The 22,456-nt window shown below is 41.9% G+C and overlaps 1 protein-coding gene across 2 annotated transcripts in view; it reads right to left on the reverse strand.

Moving 5' to 3' along the window:
• pappaa (pregnancy-associated plasma protein A, pappalysin 1a) overlaps positions 1 to 22,456 on the reverse strand; it is a 92,601-nt gene that overhangs the window by 35,249 nt on the left and 34,896 nt on the right. For both annotated transcript variants that reach the window (XR_013845336.1, XM_080046872.1), the window contains exons 8-14: positions 22,030 to 22,158; positions 21,759 to 21,850; positions 18,892 to 19,088; positions 5,428 to 5,538; positions 4,682 to 4,817; positions 4,216 to 4,429; positions 534 to 708 (exon numbers count right to left, since the gene is read on the reverse strand). Coding sequence is in view for 1 of the 2 variants with exons in the window: in XM_080046872.1 (XP_079902998.1) it covers positions 534 to 708; positions 4,216 to 4,429; positions 4,682 to 4,817; positions 5,428 to 5,538; positions 18,892 to 19,088; positions 21,759 to 21,850; positions 22,030 to 22,158 (1,054 nt within the window). In the remaining variant the exon portion in view is untranslated. The remainder of the gene's footprint in view (positions 1 to 533; positions 709 to 4,215; positions 4,430 to 4,681; positions 4,818 to 5,427; positions 5,539 to 18,891; positions 19,089 to 21,758; positions 21,851 to 22,029; positions 22,159 to 22,456) is intronic.

Raw genomic sequence — 22,456 nt, forward strand, 5'->3', positions numbered from 1 at the left:
GGAGGAGTAGACTGGGGCGTCTCCGCTCCTCGGTGCAGCACTCATCTACCTGGATGTCCATGATGTCATTCTCCCTGGAGGCTTGCCGTGCCAAGCCTAGTTTTTGCAGGTGACAGAATAAATGCAAAGATAGAGAGAAGAGGAGAGAACGAGTGGAGAGCCGAGAGAAAGCCTGTTTTGCGCTTCTCTCTCAAGGCCATTTGTGTACTTGAGTTTGCATCGATGCATATTCACGTGTGCATTCGTAGATTTATGTTTGCACGAATGTACCATATGCTGCAGGAAAAAAAACGCTTTTGCACTTAAGTGTTTTCTTATGTGTACATGGTTGCATCCATGTGCCTCTTGTCTCTTGTCTTGCACTTCAGCTTTTTGACAGCCTGTGTGTGTGTGTGTGTGTGTGTGTGTGTGTGTGTGTGTGTGTGTGTGTGTGTGTGTGTGTGTGTGTGTGTGTGTGTGTGTGTGTGCGTGCGTGCGTGCGTGCGTGCGTGCGTGTGTGTGTGTGTGCTTGTGAAGCAGCGTTGTGTGTTTACCTGGCTCTTGATGATGTCATCGTCCTGGTGGATCTGCAGGACGTATCCAGAGTTGCAGAAGATGGTGCAGCGGTCGCCGTTGTAGAAGTGGCGGCCGGGGCTACTGCACTTGAGCTCTGCATTGCGGATTAAGGGTTCCTGGCAGTCGATGGCTTCACACGAATAATGTACACAACTACAAACAAGCATGTGTGTGTAGGAAGAAGGGGTCAGGGAGGGTAAAAAGAAAGTGAGAGAGGGAGAGAGAGAGAGAACTCAAAAACCACATTTCAAGTAACAACAGACATACATTTCCTTTACAAAATAACACCGCACGCTACAAACTCAAACATGGAAGCAGTCACACACGTTTTGCTTGCAAAAAAAGAAAAGCTGTGCATTGAGACGACCACATCCATCCATCAATGACTGATTAACATATCAGATCAATAAACCACATGGAGACAAAGATTGCCATATTTGCAATGCACATGAAAGGGGGTGTCCGTGGAGCGCATAGAAACGGCAGGTTGTACTCTGTGAATTAAGAGCGGCAGGATATATTATGTGCACGCTACAATGGCAGAGTTTGGCCCCAGCAGTATGTACGTTAGCCCTGATGGAGGAGACATTTAATGCTCTAGGAATGGTTGGACGTTCAAGGCACCTTTTTACAACTGCCCATATTCTACATTATAGGGCTCCCTCATGATGCCGATGCGGAAGGAAAGAAGAAAGAGAAAGAGGGAAAGGTATAGAGGCACACAGAGAGAGAAAATTTAACAAAATACAGGTCTGGAGAAAACATTTTTAAACTCTCTCCAGCAAGAATGGAACCTTATTTTGCCCTTTTAATCATGTTCTCTTCCTCCGCCAATTGCAGATTTCATCTTTTGAAATGTATATGCCTATTCTCTAAAAAGTTTGTTATGCCCCAATACTATTTATCATGTCCCCTCTTTTTGCTTACCTCGCCGTTTCTCCGACTTTAACATAAAGAAAGAGAGTAAAAGTAAAACAAAATTGGCATTTAGTCCAATCCATGCTAAGCCGAGCAATTGAAGACTGCTAAAGTAATAAAGCACAATAGTAGCAGCCCCCTTAAGTCTAAATCGTACTATTCTCCTGCCCTTCAAATTAGAAGTACAGTATAAAGCACGATACAAAAAAAAGTATAACTCCAACAATGTTGTGAAAAAAAAACATTACAGTGAGAAAAAAAATTGTATGAAAAAGCAGGAGAGAAAAAGGGAAAACACACATGTGCATGGAACATAAAAGTGAGTCATGTTAATAGCTCCTGTTGTTAACAACTCAGGGAAAAGGGGATGTGGTGTTTTGTGGAGGCACAAGTATTACGGGAAATGTGCTCTGCTCCGCCCAGGAGAATGAGAGAGTGAAAGTGGAGCAGGAGGCACAGAAAGGGGAGACTTAGGAAGCAGCAGTAGATGGCAAACAGTTAGAGGGGAATGGGAAGATGATGTGAAAGTGAAGGATGAGAAGACACCAAGGGATAAGGTATGATGAAGGGAGGGGGGGTGGAGTGAAAAAGTAGAGAGGTGAAATGATATTTGGAGGGAGGTTCTAAAGGAAGGACAAACAGGTAAATAACCAATCAGGTTTCAAGGATTTCACATTCAGTTTAGCCTGCTCAAAACGTAAGGGGATAATTGAGCCTTTCCGCTTGACATGCCATCATAAAAAGCATTAGTTTTCAGGAGGATCTAGAAATGAGATCAAGTGGGGGAAATAATTTGAAAGAAGAAGGAAAGAGAACTCTGCGAGGCAACTAGTCTCTCTGTGTGTGTGTGTGTGTGTATGTGTGTGTGTGTGTGTGTGTGTGTGTGTGTGTGTGTGTGTGCGGTGACAAAACAATTTTCTGGCTGTTGTAGATACACAGCAGTTTTAATTTATCTAGGTGCTCTTGGATGTCTCACTGGCACACACAACAAAAGCCACAGACAGCTCTATCTCTCTGCACAGCCCCCCCCCCCCCCCCCCCCCCCCCCCGACACAATCCATTCTCTGTGTATCGGTAGTGTTTGTCGTCAGTGCATTTTCTTGTTGAAAGGGATGGGGGGGGGAGGGAGCGGCGTCAGTATGAATTGTCTCATGCATGACAGTGGTGTGGAAATTGGTAAATTGTGACTCCTTGTGCATGTGTGGTCTGGTTATAGGCTATGTCGGTAGGGGAGTGATTATACAGCCACATGGTTGGTAGTTTAGAATTAAACGTTCTGGAGACTCAGAAACCGTGAATTTGTAGCTAAATAGGTGTTAATTGTTTCTGGTCGGTCTTGCCAACAGGCTAGGTATTTCCTGGGTTTTCTGCACAGCTAGGTGTTTTCCAGGGTTTTCCGCACACAAACAGAAAAAGGTCCAAATATGGTATGCTGTTCCACCCAATGGGCAGGACTTTTTGACGCATGATTGACAGGTGATTTACACATTAGCTTAAATGGCGACTGACGACCTTAACGCAGCGCAGAACAATGCAAACAGCTATTACAGGGAGGAACATGTCCACTTTGGCAGCACTTTGGAAAGGAAAAGGAATATTTGTATGCATGGTGCACTCCAGCCGAACTCAGTACACAACAAATTGGGGTGGTAAACAAGATTTAGTGCTAAGGGGGCAGCACGGCAGCTCTATTGTTGGAAATGTGTGGAGCTCAGCAAGAGGCCCAAATTAATTGTAAATTTCCAGTGCTAATATATTTGTTACCTACGACGTTTACTGTTATAGCTGTAAGCTTTGGGCCGGCGTCTAACGTCAAACAGATTGTTGGCATCATTAACTAACGCACACCTCTCTCTCTCTCTCTCTCTCTCTCTCTCTCTCTCTCTCTCTCTCTCTCTCTCCCTCTCCCTCTCTCTCTCTCTCTCTCGCTCAAATACAAACAGGCAAATAGCTCTTACCATCTCTTGTCTATTCACGTTTTTTCCCTTGTTTTGAGACGTGTTGGGGTTGACATCTCTTATCAACTGTCTTCCCTACACTTTGACTGAAAGCTTTCCACTTTCGCAGTAACTGTACTATATATTTTGTGTATTCAATTTTCAGTATTGTAATAACTCTGCTGCCACTCTGTGTACTCTGTATACAGTACACAGCACCTATTGCATGTCTGTTCTTCCTAGGAGAAAACTCTTCACTTCCTTACTTTTTTATTCATGTTGAATGTTTTTCGACTATGAAATCCTATACAAATGAATAGAACTGCCCCTACACCCTGGTCTATCAACAGCAAAGAGTCAGCATAAACTAAAATGATGGTGATTTTCAACTACATGAAATGTATACCCCTTTTAGAGACGTGGAAAAAACATGATCCTTGAAGGTGCTAAGAAGAATAGTTCTGAACCACTCTAATTTTTTCTTCTGATGATCATAAATTACATTTCACAGCAAACAAGACCATCAGTGCAAATAATGATATTTTATACAGTTTTTAGTTATGCTTTAGTAATGGGTACGCTCACCCAGGAACAACAGCTGGGGTAGTAGAAACACTATCACTTTTGTCCAAAGGGGGTGCAAGACTTAACAAAAACTGAAAGTTCCTCAGAGCACCTTTAATCAAGTATCGTGTGGCTGTAAACTTTTGTAGATTTCATATTATCGTAGGTTTTGATGTGTGTTTGATTTGTACTCTCATGTTGACCAATCGGCCCTTTTTTCCAAATGTTGCCTCAGCCTTACCTCTGGCCCGTGGGGTTGTAGATCTCGTTGCTCTGGCAACCGCTTATGGTGATGGGGTCGAAGGACTGGAAGGAGCGCAGGCCCACGCCGGAGATGGCCACCAGCCCTGAGGCGAACATGACCAGGATGGCCTTAGTGTGGTAGAACGCCACAGACAGGTCGTGGCTCACAGGGATCACCAGAGGGTTGGTACGGCAACTGAGGCGCCAATCACCTGTATAGAGAGGAGATTTGGGAAAGGGGAATAGAGAAAAAAGTAAGTGGAGAGTATTGCAAAATGTAGGGTTAGGATTAACAGGACAGCTGGGCCAAGGGAAGGCTGAGGAAAGACTAAGGGGAGAAAAACCTCATTCATTATATTATAATAGCGATTTTATAATGATAGATCGCCTGTTCCATATGGGTGAAGTATTCCTTTAAGTGGGTTGCAATTTTTTTTTAAGTATACGTAAAAGACAGTTCTCACCAAGACTATGGATGGTTTCCTTGGTGTCCACCAGCTGAACAGTGATGTTACACTGAGTCTGGTCAACGTAGTCAGTCCCATCAGCAGCCAGATGTATAATCACTGCTGCCGCCACCATAGGATGAGAAAAGTGGGCCTGAATAAAGGAAAACAAAAGTATAAAGTTAACTACAACTTTCAATAACCGGTATCCTCTCTCATACTGTAGGGGTTTGAATGTGTTAATATGTCTTTGCCTGTTTTTTTAGACATTTCTATCATGTTTCGTGATTTCTGTTGAATTTTCTTGTGGCTTTTGTGACATGTTTAAACTTAAAATAACTTTTATAATAACAGTATGTTATATACTGTAGCTATAGAGACAGTACAGTAACAGACTCCAATGCAAAACCTTCAAGACAGCATCATCATCATTTTCAACTTCAGGCTCTGCAGCTGGTCTGTAACATTTCTTTGTACTTAGAAGATGGACAGAAAAGAACCGACACTGTCATAAAAACTGGGATCACTGCCATTTGATTTTTATTAGCAGGACATGTGTAGAACACTCAGTGAGTCTTGGATTGCAGAGTGTGTATTAAATCAATTATTTTCTCCCTCTCTCTCTCTCTCTCTCTCTCTCTCACAAGCCAGGCATCTTTAGCGCATCGCTCTCTGAAGTTGCATCAATATGTGGTGACAGTATAGCAGTCAAATGACAGAATGTAGCACCAAAATGTCTAATGTTTTATTGATATAGGTCTTACTTTGAGCCAATAGTTAGGATATCCCCAGGTTGACTTGTGGGCCTCACGACAGGGGAACCACGCATACTGAGACACTCCATCTGATAAGTCAAACACCTTGGACTGACAGGTCTGGAAAAACCAAAAAGAAAAAAGAAGGAAATGTAGTTATCTTGTATGCACACAAATATTTTTTTTCATTCTTTAGAAGGTCCAAAGAGTTTGTGAAGTGATTAACATAAATAGGTTGAAATAAATGTAACATAAAATGAAATGTCAGACAGAAACCAAGTTTCTCAAAAACACTTGTTTCAACTGACTTTGAACAACTCAATTTGCTTTTATGGCAAACAGAGAATTACTGCTTCCTCACAGTGTTTATGAGGGTAACATCCTTTCACTCAAGAACATGTGGTGTAGCTTAGCCAAATACAACTGTTCAATTTTCTTCAACTTGTGGACAACACCTGCTGAAGGGAAATAAAAGGATCATGTAAATGGTGACGATCGTAGGTTATTTTCGCAAAATATCTCAGTACCTAACGTATGCCAACTTGCCAGCTAGCGAGTCATAACATTGGTTTCCCATCAAAACTCCCAGGGTTCAAACTTGCCAAAAAAGTGAAGAGTTGTAGGTAAAATGGAAATAACAAACCACTTAATGGATCTACGAGGAACGTCTAAATGTTTCTTAAACAGTCTAATTGTTCCTCTGATGATCATAATTTACATGAAATAGCAAACGAGACCATCAGTGCAAAGAATGCTATTTTTATAAAGTTTTTCTTAATGCCTTTGTCATGGGTACGCTCACCCAGGAAGAACAGATGGCATAGTAAAAACACTACCGCTTTTGTCCAAAGGGGGTACAAGAATGAACACAAACTGAAAGTTCCTCAGAGCATCTTTAAAAGGCTGTGACCCCTGTTTTTTCCTGCTATATCAGCAGTTTGGGCAGACGTGTAGCTGACATCCTTTCAGTGCAGTACTGTCTTCAGTGTGTCTTGCCAACAAACCCGACATCCTGCCATGCATTTCAACCACCATATCCCTCTCCCTTTCCTTCTGTCTAAGATTCTCTCCATCATGCTTGTCTCTGTATACTCACCTTCTGTTGGCTTTTTCAACCCTGTCATGCCACACCTGCCCACTAGAAGCCCTCAGAGAGTTTTCAAGATTCCATGCAGCACCCAAATAAGTTGCCTTGTGTGCATGGAATACCTTGAAAGAAGCCTATATATGCGTAAAAAGAAGTTACAATATGAGACCTCAATTGTGATGTAGGTAATTTAAGGGGTCATTTTAATTGAGTGAATCTTACATAATAACTAAGATTACTGGATTACTGGATTCAGTTCATTAACATGATAAATGGTTCTTGGTTCTCCAACCATTAAAGTCTTAGCGGTACCGTTTTAATGAACTCTGGCCTGTTAGTTAATACTTGACTAATTTAGAAAAAGATTATGTAGAACCAGGCTCGGCCACGGAACGAGGACTTTCATTTGTTCCTAAAACCAAACAAGGAGCCATAATGTATTGATGACTCGCCGATGTGTATATCTCTGTTAGTATGAGTGTATGCTAAAAGAATACATGTTGCCACATTTGAGGCATGTTCTGTTGTTCAACAGTGCCAGTAAATGCATAGAGCAGAAACGTTTGATAAAGAGGTGTATCATTTTGAACCTGTGGACTTCTATGGATTAAAATTCACAAGGAAAATTCTGGTATTGTAGAATCCAGGCCCCCCTCTTGGATTTGTGTCCGACGCTTTATATAAAGGATGTGGAGTATGCAGGGATGGGATACTCCAAATGGTCATTTTTTAATAAAAGCAATAGAAGAAAAAGCAGAAAAAGTAATAAATGGACAACTCGGTTAAAAGACTATTGAGCAATAGATAACACAGACAAAGGCTGAGAGAGGGCAAATACCCAAGGACGGCCAGTTTCACCCGCTGCCCTGAGCTTGTGAAATGAGATACCAGTAACATGAGAGTTTTGCTAGAGAGGCTACTGTAAGATTCTGCCACCGTGGAAAAACTGGCCAGACCAGCTATCTGTCTATATATCTATCCCCTGGATCTGTTAACGTGACCTTTCTGCGCACAGCTGAAGTGGCAGAAATAAGAAATGCAGGTGAAAAGCACCTGAGACAAGTCGCTGGGAGACTTCTTAGGCCCCACTCGGGTGCAACTGCGTAGATCTACATGTTGTATTAATCTAGAATATGTGGCCATGTGCTAAATGTTAAGGAAATGAATACAGTGACTAAATTGAAACCAAGGGTTGTTTTTTTCTGCCAAGAGTAAAAACAGTACAACATTGCTTCCCAGACTTTGGACTAGAGGCTTGAAAAACTATCTATTACTGTATGACTTCACACTATGCTTTAAAGGGACTATGAATTAAAGTCAAGAGCTGGTTTCCATTGCTAACCATTTTCTGACAGGGTAGGTGAGAAAACCCTTTACTCGTGCAAACTGATGACTAATTTGTGTAAACACAGGTGGCACTAGTTATGCCTTCCTGGACACCACTCCTCCTCCTCCTCTTATCCTTTTCTCCATGTGTTTTTCTAACAACCCCACTGTTTGAGACAAACACTGCATTTCAAGCTCACAACATATGGCTACGAATATCAATATATATGGACTACTCAAAGCAATTGAGAAACCGAGGCAGCAGCATAAACACTGTCGCAATAACATCTGCACAAAACATCTGCACAAAACATCCCAGTATTGTAACTGCATGTTACCTGTTTTTAGAAATAAACAGTGAGAGGAAGAGGAAGTAATTGGTGTCAAATACACATAAAGAATTTCTGTGACAAGAAAGACAGCACAATTGCATGAGCATGTAGAGGTGAAGCAGAGGTCATAAACAACACTAAATTGCCACTAATTTAGGCTCCAGGGGGTTAAAGTGGATCAAACAGGAAAAGGAGAATCAAAATATGGAAATCAAGTAAAAAAAGAGCAGCACACTAACATTTAAACTAAGACCAGTTTTTGTTTGCCTTCGCTCAATCTTGTATGCCTATAAAATATACCACCCGCTAGCAGACCTTCAAATACATTGCTTGATTACAACTACAACATCACAGCAGGAGATGTTGACAAAAGACAGTCAAAATAAGTCTCTCCTTTAGAAAAAACAGCAACAGAAGTTGTGGCAGATCCGTGGTTTCTCGACTGGTAAAAATGGGTGACTGAAACTGTTGCAAGTGACAGGAAAAGGCAATGCTGTTATTGCTCATAACTGTTCTGATTCAAAACAAGGACATAAACGTCACTATTCCGGGTACATAAGTCAAATGTTGAGATGTCTCTTTGGAAAAAAAACACAAGTTTCGCCGTGCTTGGAAAACAGTAACAGCAACTATAGAGATGAGTTCAACTTCACACACACACACACACACACACACACACACACACACACACACACACACACACACACACACACACACACACACACACACACACACACACACACACACATGGTCTTAATTAGTACCAGCTGGCAGACAACAGCCATTCCCTGGTCTGTGGACACAAACTGGTATGTTTGTAAATCACCGCTTCAGATAAAAGGAGAGCTAAGTGTCTTGGGCCAAGGGGAAACCAAAGAAGATAAAGGTGAGGAGGAGAAAGTGCCACCGTCAGCCTCATTACCCTGAAAATATGTCTGTACTATAAAAACCTTTATGAGCATGAAGCGGAACAAATTATCTTGGAAAAGGGGAAGAAATAGAGAGTTGCGCTTTTAGTAAAGACAGAGTAATGACAATAATAATGGCTCTAACAGCATAATGTTCCTCAACCACAGCCTTTCCCCTTGTGAGATTTTGTGCCAGGGTGAAGTTAGATTACCTATACAGGGGGATGCCTGCGCATAGCACACATATGCTTTTGTTTCTCCTTTTTTTTTTACTTGTACCAGCTCGAATATTAATGTTGAAGGCTCCAGGTTGTCAAAATGTCCGATTTCGGGTTCAAATCATTAAAAGTCACAGAGACACACATAACTTGAGCCATTGTTCTTGGAAGATTATTGAGGACATTTAGGAGTTCCACAAAGGACTTCCGTATCTCTTCCAATCACTAAGGACGCTACAGGATCTTAAATTACTTTAGACTTTTCTGAAACTCTACTCTTTAGGTCTCTATACTATATCCTCTTGTTGTAAAGTCATGACACACCTAATGCAGTCAATAGTTAGACAATAATATAATTTATACTACTACAATAATATAGACTGTAATATAATACAATATAACTAGCTAATATTTCTGCGTAAATGTCTTGACATATCACTTGTGGTAGAAGTGTATGAACTCGGTCTCACACAGGTGGTGCAGAAGTTTTTACAAAAACAATTTTTATTTGTTCATCTATATCTATGTGTTTGTATTTTAACAAAACTCTCTAAAGCGAAGAGGCTTTGATTATTCATTATTGAGTTGCGAAGTGATGATCACGACAACGTATCACATCTGCACACTGTCAGATAGGAGGAATTTAGCTAGACATTTTTTTTTCAACCACCTTTGCAAAAAAAATAAAGAAATTACAAAAATTGACTGTTTGTGTGATCTATCCACTCAAGTTTTGTGTGAGCACTTGGGCATCAGTAGTCAGGGGTTACCTGTTGAGCATTTCAGAGTTAATTATTGTGGCAGGTCCTGCTGTAGTGCTTTGTGAGGTCAGACAATGACCTAGTTAGTTTATTCAGGATTTGTGAAAAAAATCTAGGACCTAAAGGCCAGGACACACCAGTCCGACTACCCGAAAATGGAGACTGCCGATTCAGGGAGCTCCAGTCTTCCCATCGCGGCCGAAAAAGTGCAAAGAACACACCAAACCGACTGCTGACTTTCTGTACGCTCTGCGCTTGCGCGGGACGTAATGTCTCCATAACAGCAGGCGGCGCTAATCTGTATTGTGGCCCGAAAAAATACGGAAGCTGGAAATGATGGGACGGCTCTCTAGACCATAAACATAGATAGAAATACGTATATTTATGGACCATAAAGAGCACCATTTTTAGCAGAGAGTGTCGAGCATGGTGTCGAGCAGTCAACAAGGGTTGATGCATGTGAGTACTCGCTGAACGAAACAAACAAACACATTAAAACGATGGCTAACTGTTGTTAGCTGTTTGTGCTACCCGCCTCACTTCCGGGCTTCACTGATTCGCTAGCCCTCCACAAATCAAATTGCTCCAACTGAAAGACTGCCCGCCGCCGATTGAACATGTTCAACCGGCTCAAAAGAAGCCCGACGACATCTACGACGACCGATTTCACGGCACACACCAAACAGATTCGTGTCCCCGCCCCCTCCCGACTCCATCAATAAAAGGTATTTCTTCCTTTCCATTCGTCCCTCTCTCTTAGTTCAAAGGCACATATAAGAATTTGAAGCCTGAGCACGGTGAGCACAGGAGTGAGCATCTGTGAGGCATTTGTGGAGAGAAAGAGAGAGAAATAGCAACAGGGAGAAACTAGTATGAGTTTCCAAGCACCATCCCATGGTTTACTGGAATGCTGGTGAGCGCCTGGTGTGTGAGGTAATGTCCTGTCACCCGGCCCCACCCATACCCACTGAAGCTCCCCGTCTCATTGTTCGAGGGGCTAATGATGGGCCACTTCCATGGCCTACTGAAAATGGGGCTGTAAAAAAGTTGGTGAGTGGGTGCAATTATGCAGTTTACCTATCCCAGTCTCATCAGGGCAGGCATAAGTGGCTGCGTGGTAGGGGAGCGCAGACCACAAACTAAAGGTATAGGGATTGGTGAGTGTATCATGCCAGCAAGTTGAAAACAGATGGGTCTGCGGAGAATATAAATGTCTCTCAGTCAGTGGCCCCCTATGCTCAATGAAACAGGGCCAAAAGCCTGCATATTAACAGCTTAAAAATGTTATGGGGGGTCATCGGTGTCATGAAAAAAAAAACACACCAGTCACAATGAGGTTTCCACATGGCAGAACCACAATAATAATTGAAACGGGGGAAAAGTAAAAGGGGAAAAAGGAACGCCATCCCCGAGGTTTCTTTTTAATGTTACCACACGCTTATGTCACTGGCACGGTGCCTGACGAGGGCCGTGTGGTTTGGGGGAATGTTGGTGAGAGAGAGCATGCCAGAGAAGCTCGCCTTCCTGTGCTGCTGAAAGCAACAGCTCGGCTACTGTATGAGCTTTTGTTTTTGTGGGCATGTACGTGTGTGTGAGTATGTGTGAGTATGTGTGTGTGTGTGTGTGTGTGTGTGTGTTTCGGCTTGTGTGACGGTATGCGCAAGTTTGCCTGTGTGTTTGTTTGCATGTATATGGTGAGGAAAATGTGTGTAAATGTGTCTATCCGCGCTCTGCAGAAGCCTCTCTCTGCAGCATGGACCTATCCCTCGCTTAAGTACACAAACACACGCTGCTTGATTTTTTTTTGGGACCCGGGACAAAAAGTGGGCCAGTTATCGGTTCCTTGTTTACCAGCCAGAATTGTTTCTCATCTCTTCTCTCTTCTCTCTTCTCCCTCTCCTTCCCCTCTGAAGCATGAATTACCTTAAGGATGAATGTGGCAGAGGTTAGTTAATTCAGACCTCATGCACATGTTTGTTTTACCTCTGAAGATGGGTGAACTTCATATATGGGCAATTTCTTGCTGCGTGAGAGGACTAAAATGTTATCCCTTCTGTTGCCTATGTATAATTAAGGGGAGTGTTCTCCAGAGGTGCCCAGGGGTTGCGTCAGAGATTGCCTGGGCAGCAGCCCTCTCTGGAGAAATCACCTGGCTTGATGTTTGATCTTAAAAGTTTGAATGCACACGCACACTTCCCCACCTCAAACACCAACTCATCTACACACATAAACTACATGTTCTTAAAGGCAAGCAGTCTACACACACACACACACACACACACACACACACACACACACACACACACACAAACACAGGTTAGTTGCTAGGGCCAGTTCTTCAATCCAATCCCCCTAGAGCAAGTTGAGCTGGCTCACCATATTCCATGGTGTGGTAGAGGGGGAACATTATGTTCTGCTCCACAAAGACAGCAGTAGTACATTTCAGTCCCCTATGGACCTGCCCTATAATCCTGCTTGGAGTCTGCACTCTGAGAGTGTGTGTTTGCCTGTGAGTCTGACTACCTGTGTGTATGCGGTGTGTGAGCTCGATCAAGAAAGAAGGAGGAATCATTTACGTAAGCCGAAGCCACCTTACTGTTTTCATAGCTAAGCCCCATATTAGAGAACCTCTACAACATTCTGTAACAAGTCTGCAAGAGGAAACTGAAAAGTAAAAAAAAAAAAAAAAAAAACATAACCCGAAAAAAAATGAAAACAATATAGCTATTAAACCTGGCTAGAATATTCTTGGCAGTTAGGGCATTTTTTGTGAGATTATTGATGTGTCTCAACTTTATTAACTTCATACTTTCTCTGGTGTCCATATGGCATTTTGATTGGATCAAACTGCTCATTTGAGGACTCTTAAATATGGAATGGCCAATAAGAGTGGTTTCGGACCATTTTTCACTGTCTCAATGATTTTAATTCAATTATGTATTTTCTTTCGAATGCAGTGAGACTGTCAGTCAAAAACTAATTTCCAGATTGTTTTGCCTCCAATTACAACCACCAACTCTCTCATTTTTTCATCCGTCATTTGCCATTCGGACTCCTTACATTTTTGAATGTGTTGTTCCAGCCATCATATAAGATATCGTTAAATATAATTTACCCCTTTTCCTCTAACTTGTGCTGCTTTTACAGCATCTAATCCCTGTATGCTCTTGTGTATTCATTCTCATTTAGAAATATCAACGTCTCCTCCATAATCTCAATCTGCATGTTATTCTTTTACTCTTTTAAATTGTACTCCCAGCCATTACATCATGTAACTTCCCTTTGTGTATCATTCAAGCACAAACAATATTACTGCACTGCAATTATATTTTCTATCTTAACACTGTAAATAACTCCACAAGTTAGTGCTGGGATCTACACTCTGTGAACCAAACATTAATGTGTCTCTTACAAAGATCCATCACACACTTGCATTCTGCAAAGCTACCCTGAATACTACTTAACTATTGTGTACAAAAGGGCAGTATATGGCTCAATGCACCATTTATTGTGAGGTTGCTGAACCATCTTTTAGAAATAATTTGAATGTGGTAGCATTCACCCATCATCCATGGCTTTGCCCAGGTGTATAAAGATAAAGAAGATAAGAAAATAAAGCTCAGCTCTCGTGTGCAAATTTTTTGCTTATCGAGATTATCGTTCATTATGGTATTTAATGGATAAATGGATGTGTTTGAGTATATATATTTCTAATAATACCTCTACACACACACACACACACACACACACACACACTTACACACAAACACACAAAAGAACAAGTACAAGGCATTTGAGATTTCGTGCAGATACATGATCTCTCTTTCTGCTCAAGTGCCTTCTTGTGCTGTTGTTGCTTTCTTGCATCCGCAAAGATCCCTATCACTGCTGCCCGCCTTTCTTTCTCTCTTGGACACAGACACATGCTCACGCACACAAACACACACACAAACACACACACACAGAGGGAAAGAGAATCAAAACTGTCTTGTGACATGAAACACAACTGAGACACAAAACCAATACAGGACTTGTTTACTAGATCAGAAGGAAATGCCGTTTTACCCTTTATCCTACCTCCAGCACTCTCGTTCAGATATATATAAAAAAGAACACACACACAAAGTTGGTTACATATTAGTGTTGTGGGAAGCACATTTTGAACCCAACTCTACCAAAGAGCTGTGAGCCACGAATATAGTAGAAACATGATTAAACCGCAAAAATCGAGGTGAGCTATTAATGTAACTAGACAGGACATCATGCTTTTGGTTTCTGATAAAACTATAACGACTACACCTAGCAGACTCATCTTCACAGTCAGTTATTTAACTGCTTGACAACATGGTGCTAAGGCATAGTTTGGAAAAGTGGTTTAGTTTCTCAATATCTTCAGTTCTTAGGTTATGAATTGCAGATGTCGAGTGTTATCGTGTTCAATGTGTTACTTATGAGTTATGACTTCGAATAGCATCCCAAACATATTTTCAACAGTAGACCGAAAACGTGGACAAGTGGAATATTTGACAGGAAGATTTGTGTTGAAAGAAATCAATGATAAAAAACACACACACAAAAAAACTTTTTCTTTTTATGTGGCTGTTGAATTTCCCTCCAAAACATTTTTTTTGAGACCTTGGCACTGACGAGTCATAATTACAATGGCTGCGTGAGACCGTTATCATTTGAACGTAATATGTTGTGTTGGGGCATTAGGTTTGTTTGACCTGTATGCAAAACAAAACAATATATTCAGTACAAATTATTCAATAAATTGATCAAATATGGCTTTGTTTCATAGTTCTATTGTAAAGAGAGGTCAGCTATTGGGAACATTTTGCTAATTTCTCCAGTAGTCGTCCAGAGAGAAGCCAAGGACCAGAGAAGGTGTTTGGGTGTCTTAACACCTTACTACGAGACTTGGTGTTGGTTTTCTTAACACGTATAAGCTATTTCCATGCCTCAGTTTGCCTCTGTCTCTTTATTTATCTCTACTTTGTTTCTCACACAAACACCAGCACACACACACACACACACACACACACACACACACACACACACACACACACACACTTACACGCACAAAACCACAACAACAATGGAACATACTGTGGAATGGATGCTGGTGGTTAACCAGACACTAACTCCAACAGAGAACTTAATTGTTGTTTTGGCTTTGTGCCATGGAAATGACATTGTCTCTGGGGTGTGGTTGACTGTGATCACAGGGTTACTGCCAAGTCCCCAACAAGAAATGACGGCTACCGATTATTGATCTTGCCAAGCATAGGAATGTATTCTTACGAAGCAAGCTACATTGTAACTTCACCCACAGTAAAGATTAGCATATAGCAAATGGAGAAAATGTGTGTGTTGTAGCCACAATGCTATGTAACATAAGAGCTCCTGACAGGGTCACCCTCAAGCTTATGTATGCATCACTCTCAACACTCTCGACAGTTGTTGCTTGAGAAAAATATTATGAATGTGTCACACAAATGATAATATTGTCTGACTTTCTTCTGACAGCCTTGTTTTTCTCGAAGTGGCAAGTAACTCCAAGCCAAAATTCTACATATAAAAGATATGCCCACCATCTACAAAGGCAAGTAATAGCATGCATCTGCTTCCTTATCCGAGGAAGTGATAACAGGTGTCAAGCTCTTCCTACAAACTTCACTGAAATAGCTTTTCCATACATTTCCGTAATTTCATAATATGCGCGCTGATCCAAAGGTTAATAACAAGAATAAACAAAGGTGATATGGTACACTGTGTCCATCACTGGCATTTATTTCTGTAGACCAATCAGTTCCCTGGAAATGACATAAAAGTCCTGCTGTCTCTCAGTAACCATTGATTTGTTTCCCGAAAGAAAGGCATACATGTCTTACACATATTGCAACAACATCCAACTATGTCCCAATGCAAGAAAAGCAATCTGCAATACGGTAACTTCATTAGTTGAATTCATACTCATTATTCAGCTGACATTAAATGTAAAATATAAAGTACATAAATAGAAGTGTATTTAATGTTGTCTCCCTTGAATAGAGTAAAATAGCTCTGCACCCCAATGGCAGTTACCATTTCTCAATCCTTGCCGTTTTATACTGATGACAGTCATTTTAAAGTGCCAAGCAATTTACTACCAACGTTTAACTCCGTGTCAAGGGCAATATGGGAGACTGTATCAGCAAAGCCACAGTGCTTTTTGGCAGACTTGAAGAAGAATGACATCAAAATCTTAACAAAGTTCATAGATAAACAGTACCATCATAAGTAACTATGCAGCTCTGAGGCTTGGACTTCCGATCTCTTGATGGTTATTACATTAAATGCCAAAAGGCTTTTCCTTTTTCCAAAAATGGGAAACTCAAACCCCTTTATGTAAACAAACGCCAACACACTGACAAAACTAGAAAGAAATATTCTAGATAGGGAATGCAATCCAGATGCCTGACTCCTGAGCGCTTTTCCTTTAAACATGGTAAGATCATTAATAACTTTTGCTACTGATCAGCCACTGTGGTGTTTTTATATGTTGTTCTGGAGTGTCCAACACATTAAACTGGATCAAAGAACAAGGGCAAGTCCGCTGTCGGATCTTCATCTCCAGAACACATCGTGCTCCTACTGTGGCATGAGCCTCTAGGTCTAGGACAGTCCCCTTAGCCACATGCCTGCAATTGTGCAATTGCTTATTGCCTGAATGAGACTCTCAAGTCAGTTATTTGAGGCCCCCTTGTGTTATCTTTGTTTTCTGAGGGATTACATGGGTGTGCACAATTGTGTGTGCTTTTTGTGCTAGCAGGTTTCTTTTGTTTGTGTCCGCATATGCTCAAAACTGCAAAGACTCAGTGTAATCAAAGTCAATTTGGAGTTGAAGTGATGTCATTTACTGGTGTTGGTGAGAGGAATGGGCTTTGAGGACACAATTTTTGATATAACACTGGACCCACCAGCTTTCTAAATCACGATTTACTTGATAGCTGACAAAGTGTTTTCAGAGAGTGAAAAGGGGGGACGGGGAGACAGAGAGAGAAAGTGACGAGACTGTTGCGTTTCGTTAACCGTGGTTTGCATATTTCCCACACATACACATGCCCTTGTGTGTCCACCTAGAGCATACCATCACTGGCCTTGTAGTGACGTGATCTCATCACATATGACCCTTTGGGGAACAGTGTGTTCTCCACAGCAAACGTGCTTTTTGAATGGACAATGTGTCCTTCACAGCAGAAATCCTTTTTTGTATGGTTATATGGACAAGTTCCACTGGTGTTTCATTGCTCTCAGCGAATAAACCATCTACAACGGTTTTGGTTTTCGAAAGCACTCCCCTTTTAGCTCAGACAGATGTGGTGTGGTATGAATGTCAAATGCATTAAGTGGGGTCAGTTAACCTATATCTTTGTTTTTAAGTAAGCCCTTGCCTAAGTGTTCTTCATCAAGGCACCTGACCACAGCCGGGCAAGAATACCTAGTTCCTCAGCCTTGGAAAACACATCATAAGCAGTGGAATACAGTTCCACACCTGACATCAAAAACTTCCAACATCAATCACAAGCATCCGAACAGAAGGCACTGTACGTGCAGAAGCATGAAGCAGATCAAAAAGGAGTATATCCTCTTTTGTAGTGTAAACATTTTTGCGTACAATTTACCAATGATGTCACCCAAAACATGACACTGCAGGATGTCTGTGTTTGGTCCAACAAATACCCTGAAAGCTATTACGGAACTAGATTAGTTAAATTAAATAATAAATAGGGCTTTAAAGAAGATATTATATACTTAAACAGCTTGCATTAGCTTTGACCATCCATTTATAGGGAGTGGGGGTTAAATAGGATTGAGTCTCATGCACTTCTATCTGTTAGAAGATGTGTGTGTGTGTGTGTGTGTGTGTGTGTGTGTGTGTGTGTGTGTGTGTGTGTGTGTGTGTGTGTGTGTGTGTGTGTGTGTGTGTGTGTGTGTGTGTGTGTGTGTGTGTGTGTGTGTGTGTGTGTGTGTGTGTGTGTGTGTGTGTGTGTGTGTCCATGATTGTATGCCTCACCCTAATGTTTTGGGCAATCAGCTCCTGTCTGCGTTTGAGACAGCAACAGATCAATGCCTCCACCAGCATTACTTTAATGAGAGTAGCTAACTTCTGCAGCCACCCTAGGAGACATATATTTAAATGTCCCAATCTCAAAAATAAGTTCCCTTGCAAGTCCCTTTTAATGTTTGTCATTCATCAATGTGTAAACTGATTCATGGTTGAGAAAGCAATTGTACCAAATCACCCCGTACCCTAGGGAAGGAGAAAGCCTGTTTGCTGATTGACATAATATTCTATTTTGTGTTTTTGAATTAATTGTAGTTACTTGTATTTCAATGCATGTTAACCTCTATTGCAAAACAAAATGCATCAAACTATTTTGATCTTTTAACTGAGAGCAACTGCAATGTGTAATGATAACACAGATAAAAGCATAGTCTTGAAAAAAAAACATGCATAACACATTCCATAACACACACACACACACACACACACACACACACACACACACACACACACACACACACACAGGTTGTGTTTGTATCACTTCCGAGGACATTAAGACTTACATTGATTTCCTGGGGACTTGCCCTAATTTCCTGGGGACTTGCCCTAACTATAACCACCTTTTGTCCCTAAAAGGAAAGTAGGTCCCCACAATATAACTGTGTAAACAGAAAAATGTCCCCAGAACAATAGTAATACCAACACCCACACAAACAAACACACACACATACACACACACACACACACACACACACACACACATATACGTTTATATACTGTATACACCTTACCTTAGTAACAGCAGGGTATCCAGCTGCCACCTCGCCAGAGCAGTAGGGCTTCTCCTCATGGGAAACATCCACAGAGGAGGCCCACTGGTCCAGGAAGCCATTGGGGGTGTAGAGGCCACAGTCTCGCACGCCCGTCTCTCGTTCAAAGTCCTCACACACGCCATCGCCATCATAGTAGTAACACATGCTTGGCTCATCTGCAGGGTTAACAGACAACATAAAATGTGTTGTGCTTTAATAATTCATTCTCTGTGGTTTACCTTTAAAGTACAATATACTTTTTGAGTAAAAAAATAGAATTGAATACGACTCAAATATCCGTCTGTATTAGTCACTCTTCACTGTCTAGAATGTTTCGCACGAAGCCAGGTGAGTTTTTAACAACACAACTCAACCGTTGCTACTGCACCAGTTGTCTCATCCTTTTCTACATAACATGTCCATCCTCTGATCCTTTGGGATACCACCAACAATTCAACAAACTTTATCACTCTTATTTTGGAAGATGGAGAGAGAGAGAGGACGAGATGTAGAAGAGGGAGAAAGGTAAGGGATTCAATTGCCCGTGTGTGAGGATCCCCAAGCGGAGATAAGGGAATATTTTAACGTCAAGAAGAAAGAAAAGAATAGAAATAGGGAGAGAGTGATAAAACGAGAGCAAAAGAAGAACACAGAAATAAAGGGGAAATGGGGTGGTAAGGAGGGGGCGGGGGACAGAGACAAGGGATAAAGAGAGATACAGCCGTCATTTTTACAGACGTCCCACCCGGAGTTAAGATCTGCAACTGGAAGCTTATGGACTATAAAGAAAAAAGAAGGGGAGCAGAGAGCAGGGAGGTTTGTATGGGCCTCATTGCTCTCAGCTAAAGCAGTGTCAGCCGGTGGGGTTCCAGTTAGGGGGGAAAGTCGGCATTCTGTGCCAAGTTGGCTGGGGCCCTCCTCCTCGAAATTCCAGCCCTCTCCGGCACGGCCAAAAAAACTCAAGTCAGTCCTGTTGCTCTCTGGCAATGGTGACGAGGGGCTACTGAGGGGGCACACAGAATACGCTCCCGCCACTCACTCAGTGGGAGCGGAGGCGCAGGATGAGAGGGAAGCCAGGCCTGAGACAAGAGGGGAAGCTCAAACAGTGGCTGGTGGAAGAGCAGGCAGAAAAAAAAGGCAGTAGGTAGTAGAGTGTGAGCTTAAGAGAGAGAGAGAGAGAGAGAGAGAGAGAGAGAGAGAGAGAGAGAGAAAAGGAAGGGAAAGGACGAGAGTATTGCCACAGTATTTGAATTCGCACAGGGGTAAAATAAACAGATAACGAGGAGGGGGGAAAAAGTGGAAAGGTGATTGAGTGCAAGAGCAAAAAAGAAAGTTGGAAAAAGAAAGAGAGTTATGAGATGAACAAAGATGGATAGAGACAGAGAGGAGAAAAGGTCCAGAGGCTGTCAAAATAAACTCTACCAGGGGGGTTTGAGTCAGCACCCCCAAGCTACACTGACAAACATGTCAATGTGGGGGAGATGTGATAGCATGCAGGCATATTCGAATATTGCTTAAGAAAATGAGATCGCTGCCTTTTCCTTTATGCTTTATCTGCACCTGTGTTTATCGTGGATTGGAGCCCTGTTGAGACGTAGCCACTGGGATTGTAACTCCTGGTGGGGTCATGTGAAAAGAACTTGTCCATTTCACCAATTCCATATATAATACGGCCCAATCGTGTGAATGGCCTATAACAGCTCATCCACACTGCAGTAACCTCACCCATTTCTCTCCCACTATCCAACACAAATGACAAGCCGGCATTCTCTCACACATACAGACAGATGGACAGAAGGTCCCATCATTATAGTGTCAGATTTCTGTGCAAAACTACAACTATGTCAGACAGTGCCGGACACACACAGACACATAACACACTTACGCACACCCCTGAGCACTGCAGTCGGTGGAAAAACAGCTCTGACAATGCAGTCATCCAGCAATCTGACAGGGATTAAGTGGCCACTTCACAGAGGCTCGCACACGCGTACATGTGTGCATGCATGTGCTGTACACGCACAATCACACCCCAAACAATCACAACAGGGGGGCGATATGAATGTTTCGACAGCAGGAGAACTGGACAGGAAACCAACCGTCGATTCATAAAACAACAACAAAGTATGAGATGCCAGTCACTCAACCGTGTGAAATGACTCACCCTTTCAAAAAAGTAATTATTTCCAGATTTCTTTTGATTTTCTTGTTTTGTTTTTTGTTTTTAACAGAAGGTCAAAGTGATTATGGTATCTAATGGCATGTTTGTTCTTCTGTGAAAGTACTTGGATGAAAGATGCCCAGATGTTAAATCTGTTCATTCACAAAGTAAGCCTGGGTTTCTCATCGACAACTTCACTTTCTATTTTGTGGAATTGTACAAAAAAAAACATCAAGTCAACTCCAAAAGGAGAATAATATCATGGCACAGAGGAACACAGAACTGTGGTGGTCAGATCTTAACTTTAGAAATGTTAAGACATGTGCACGTTACACATTTAAAATGTCATTGTGGCCAGTAAAATCGGAGTCTTATCAATCAAACTTCTTCAAAAATTCAACATGGTGTATGCACTCAAACGCAACGTGTATTTCATTTGAGTCTTTCCAAACAGTGTTTGCCCTGGATGCATTTACTGCAAAAGCAGTGCATTGGTAAACATCACACAGCTACTAACAAAGCGAAATGCTTGATAATGCAGGGGTTAAATACTTTGATCGCAGCTGCACTGAAGGTAAAATTACTGTTCTATTTCCAGCCTTTTTCTCAACCGCAATCCACAGAAATAAACCAGCCATTGCAAGCATGTCTTTATAGTTTGACAATATAAGTCCATATGACTTACCAACACAGTTGAAGAAGGGCTCTTTCTTGCACTGACTGGAGCAACCGTCGCCATTGATAGAGTTCCTATCATCACATTCCTCTCCTTTGGAACTAAAATAGCAGGAGGCGTTACTCAGAAAGTGTCCACACGCATCATTTTCCAAGTGATGAATACTGATTGAAACACATTAGGAGTACGGATTTCTTTTAGTTCTGAAAATGGTTCATCTGCAGGCATGCATTTTTAGTATTAGTATTGTGTTGGTGTTGGTGTGTGGGGGGCCTGTTACCTCTGGATGCGTCCATCCCCACAGTAGGGTGCCCCCAGTTCATGCACCAGAGCTGGGGAGGGCTCACTCTCACTCTGGCTGGAGATGGTTTGGACCCGGTAGGTGTACACAACATGGGGCACCACATCCCTACAGAGAGAGAGAGAGAGAGAGAGAGAGAGAGAGAGAGAGAGAGAGAGAGAGAGAGAGAGAGAGAGAGAGAGAGAGAGAGAGAGAGGCGAAAAATACAGTAAGTTGCCATATTTATGTATGATGTCAAGCCTTGAAGAAATGCCTGATGAAGAATCTGGAAAGAGAAGACAAAGTGTAAAACAAAAGCTAGAACACTGAGAAAGAGACTCAGACCAACAGGCATGTGAAGCCTGTGGTTGTGTGTGTGTGTGTGTGTGTGTGTGTGTGTGTGTGTGTGTGTGTGTGTGTGTGTGTG

The sequence above is a fragment of the Ammodytes marinus genome, assembly GCF_949987685.1.
Source record: "Ammodytes marinus genome assembly, chromosome: 18".
Lineage (NCBI taxonomy): Eukaryota > Metazoa > Chordata > Actinopteri > Uranoscopiformes > Ammodytidae > Ammodytes > Ammodytes marinus.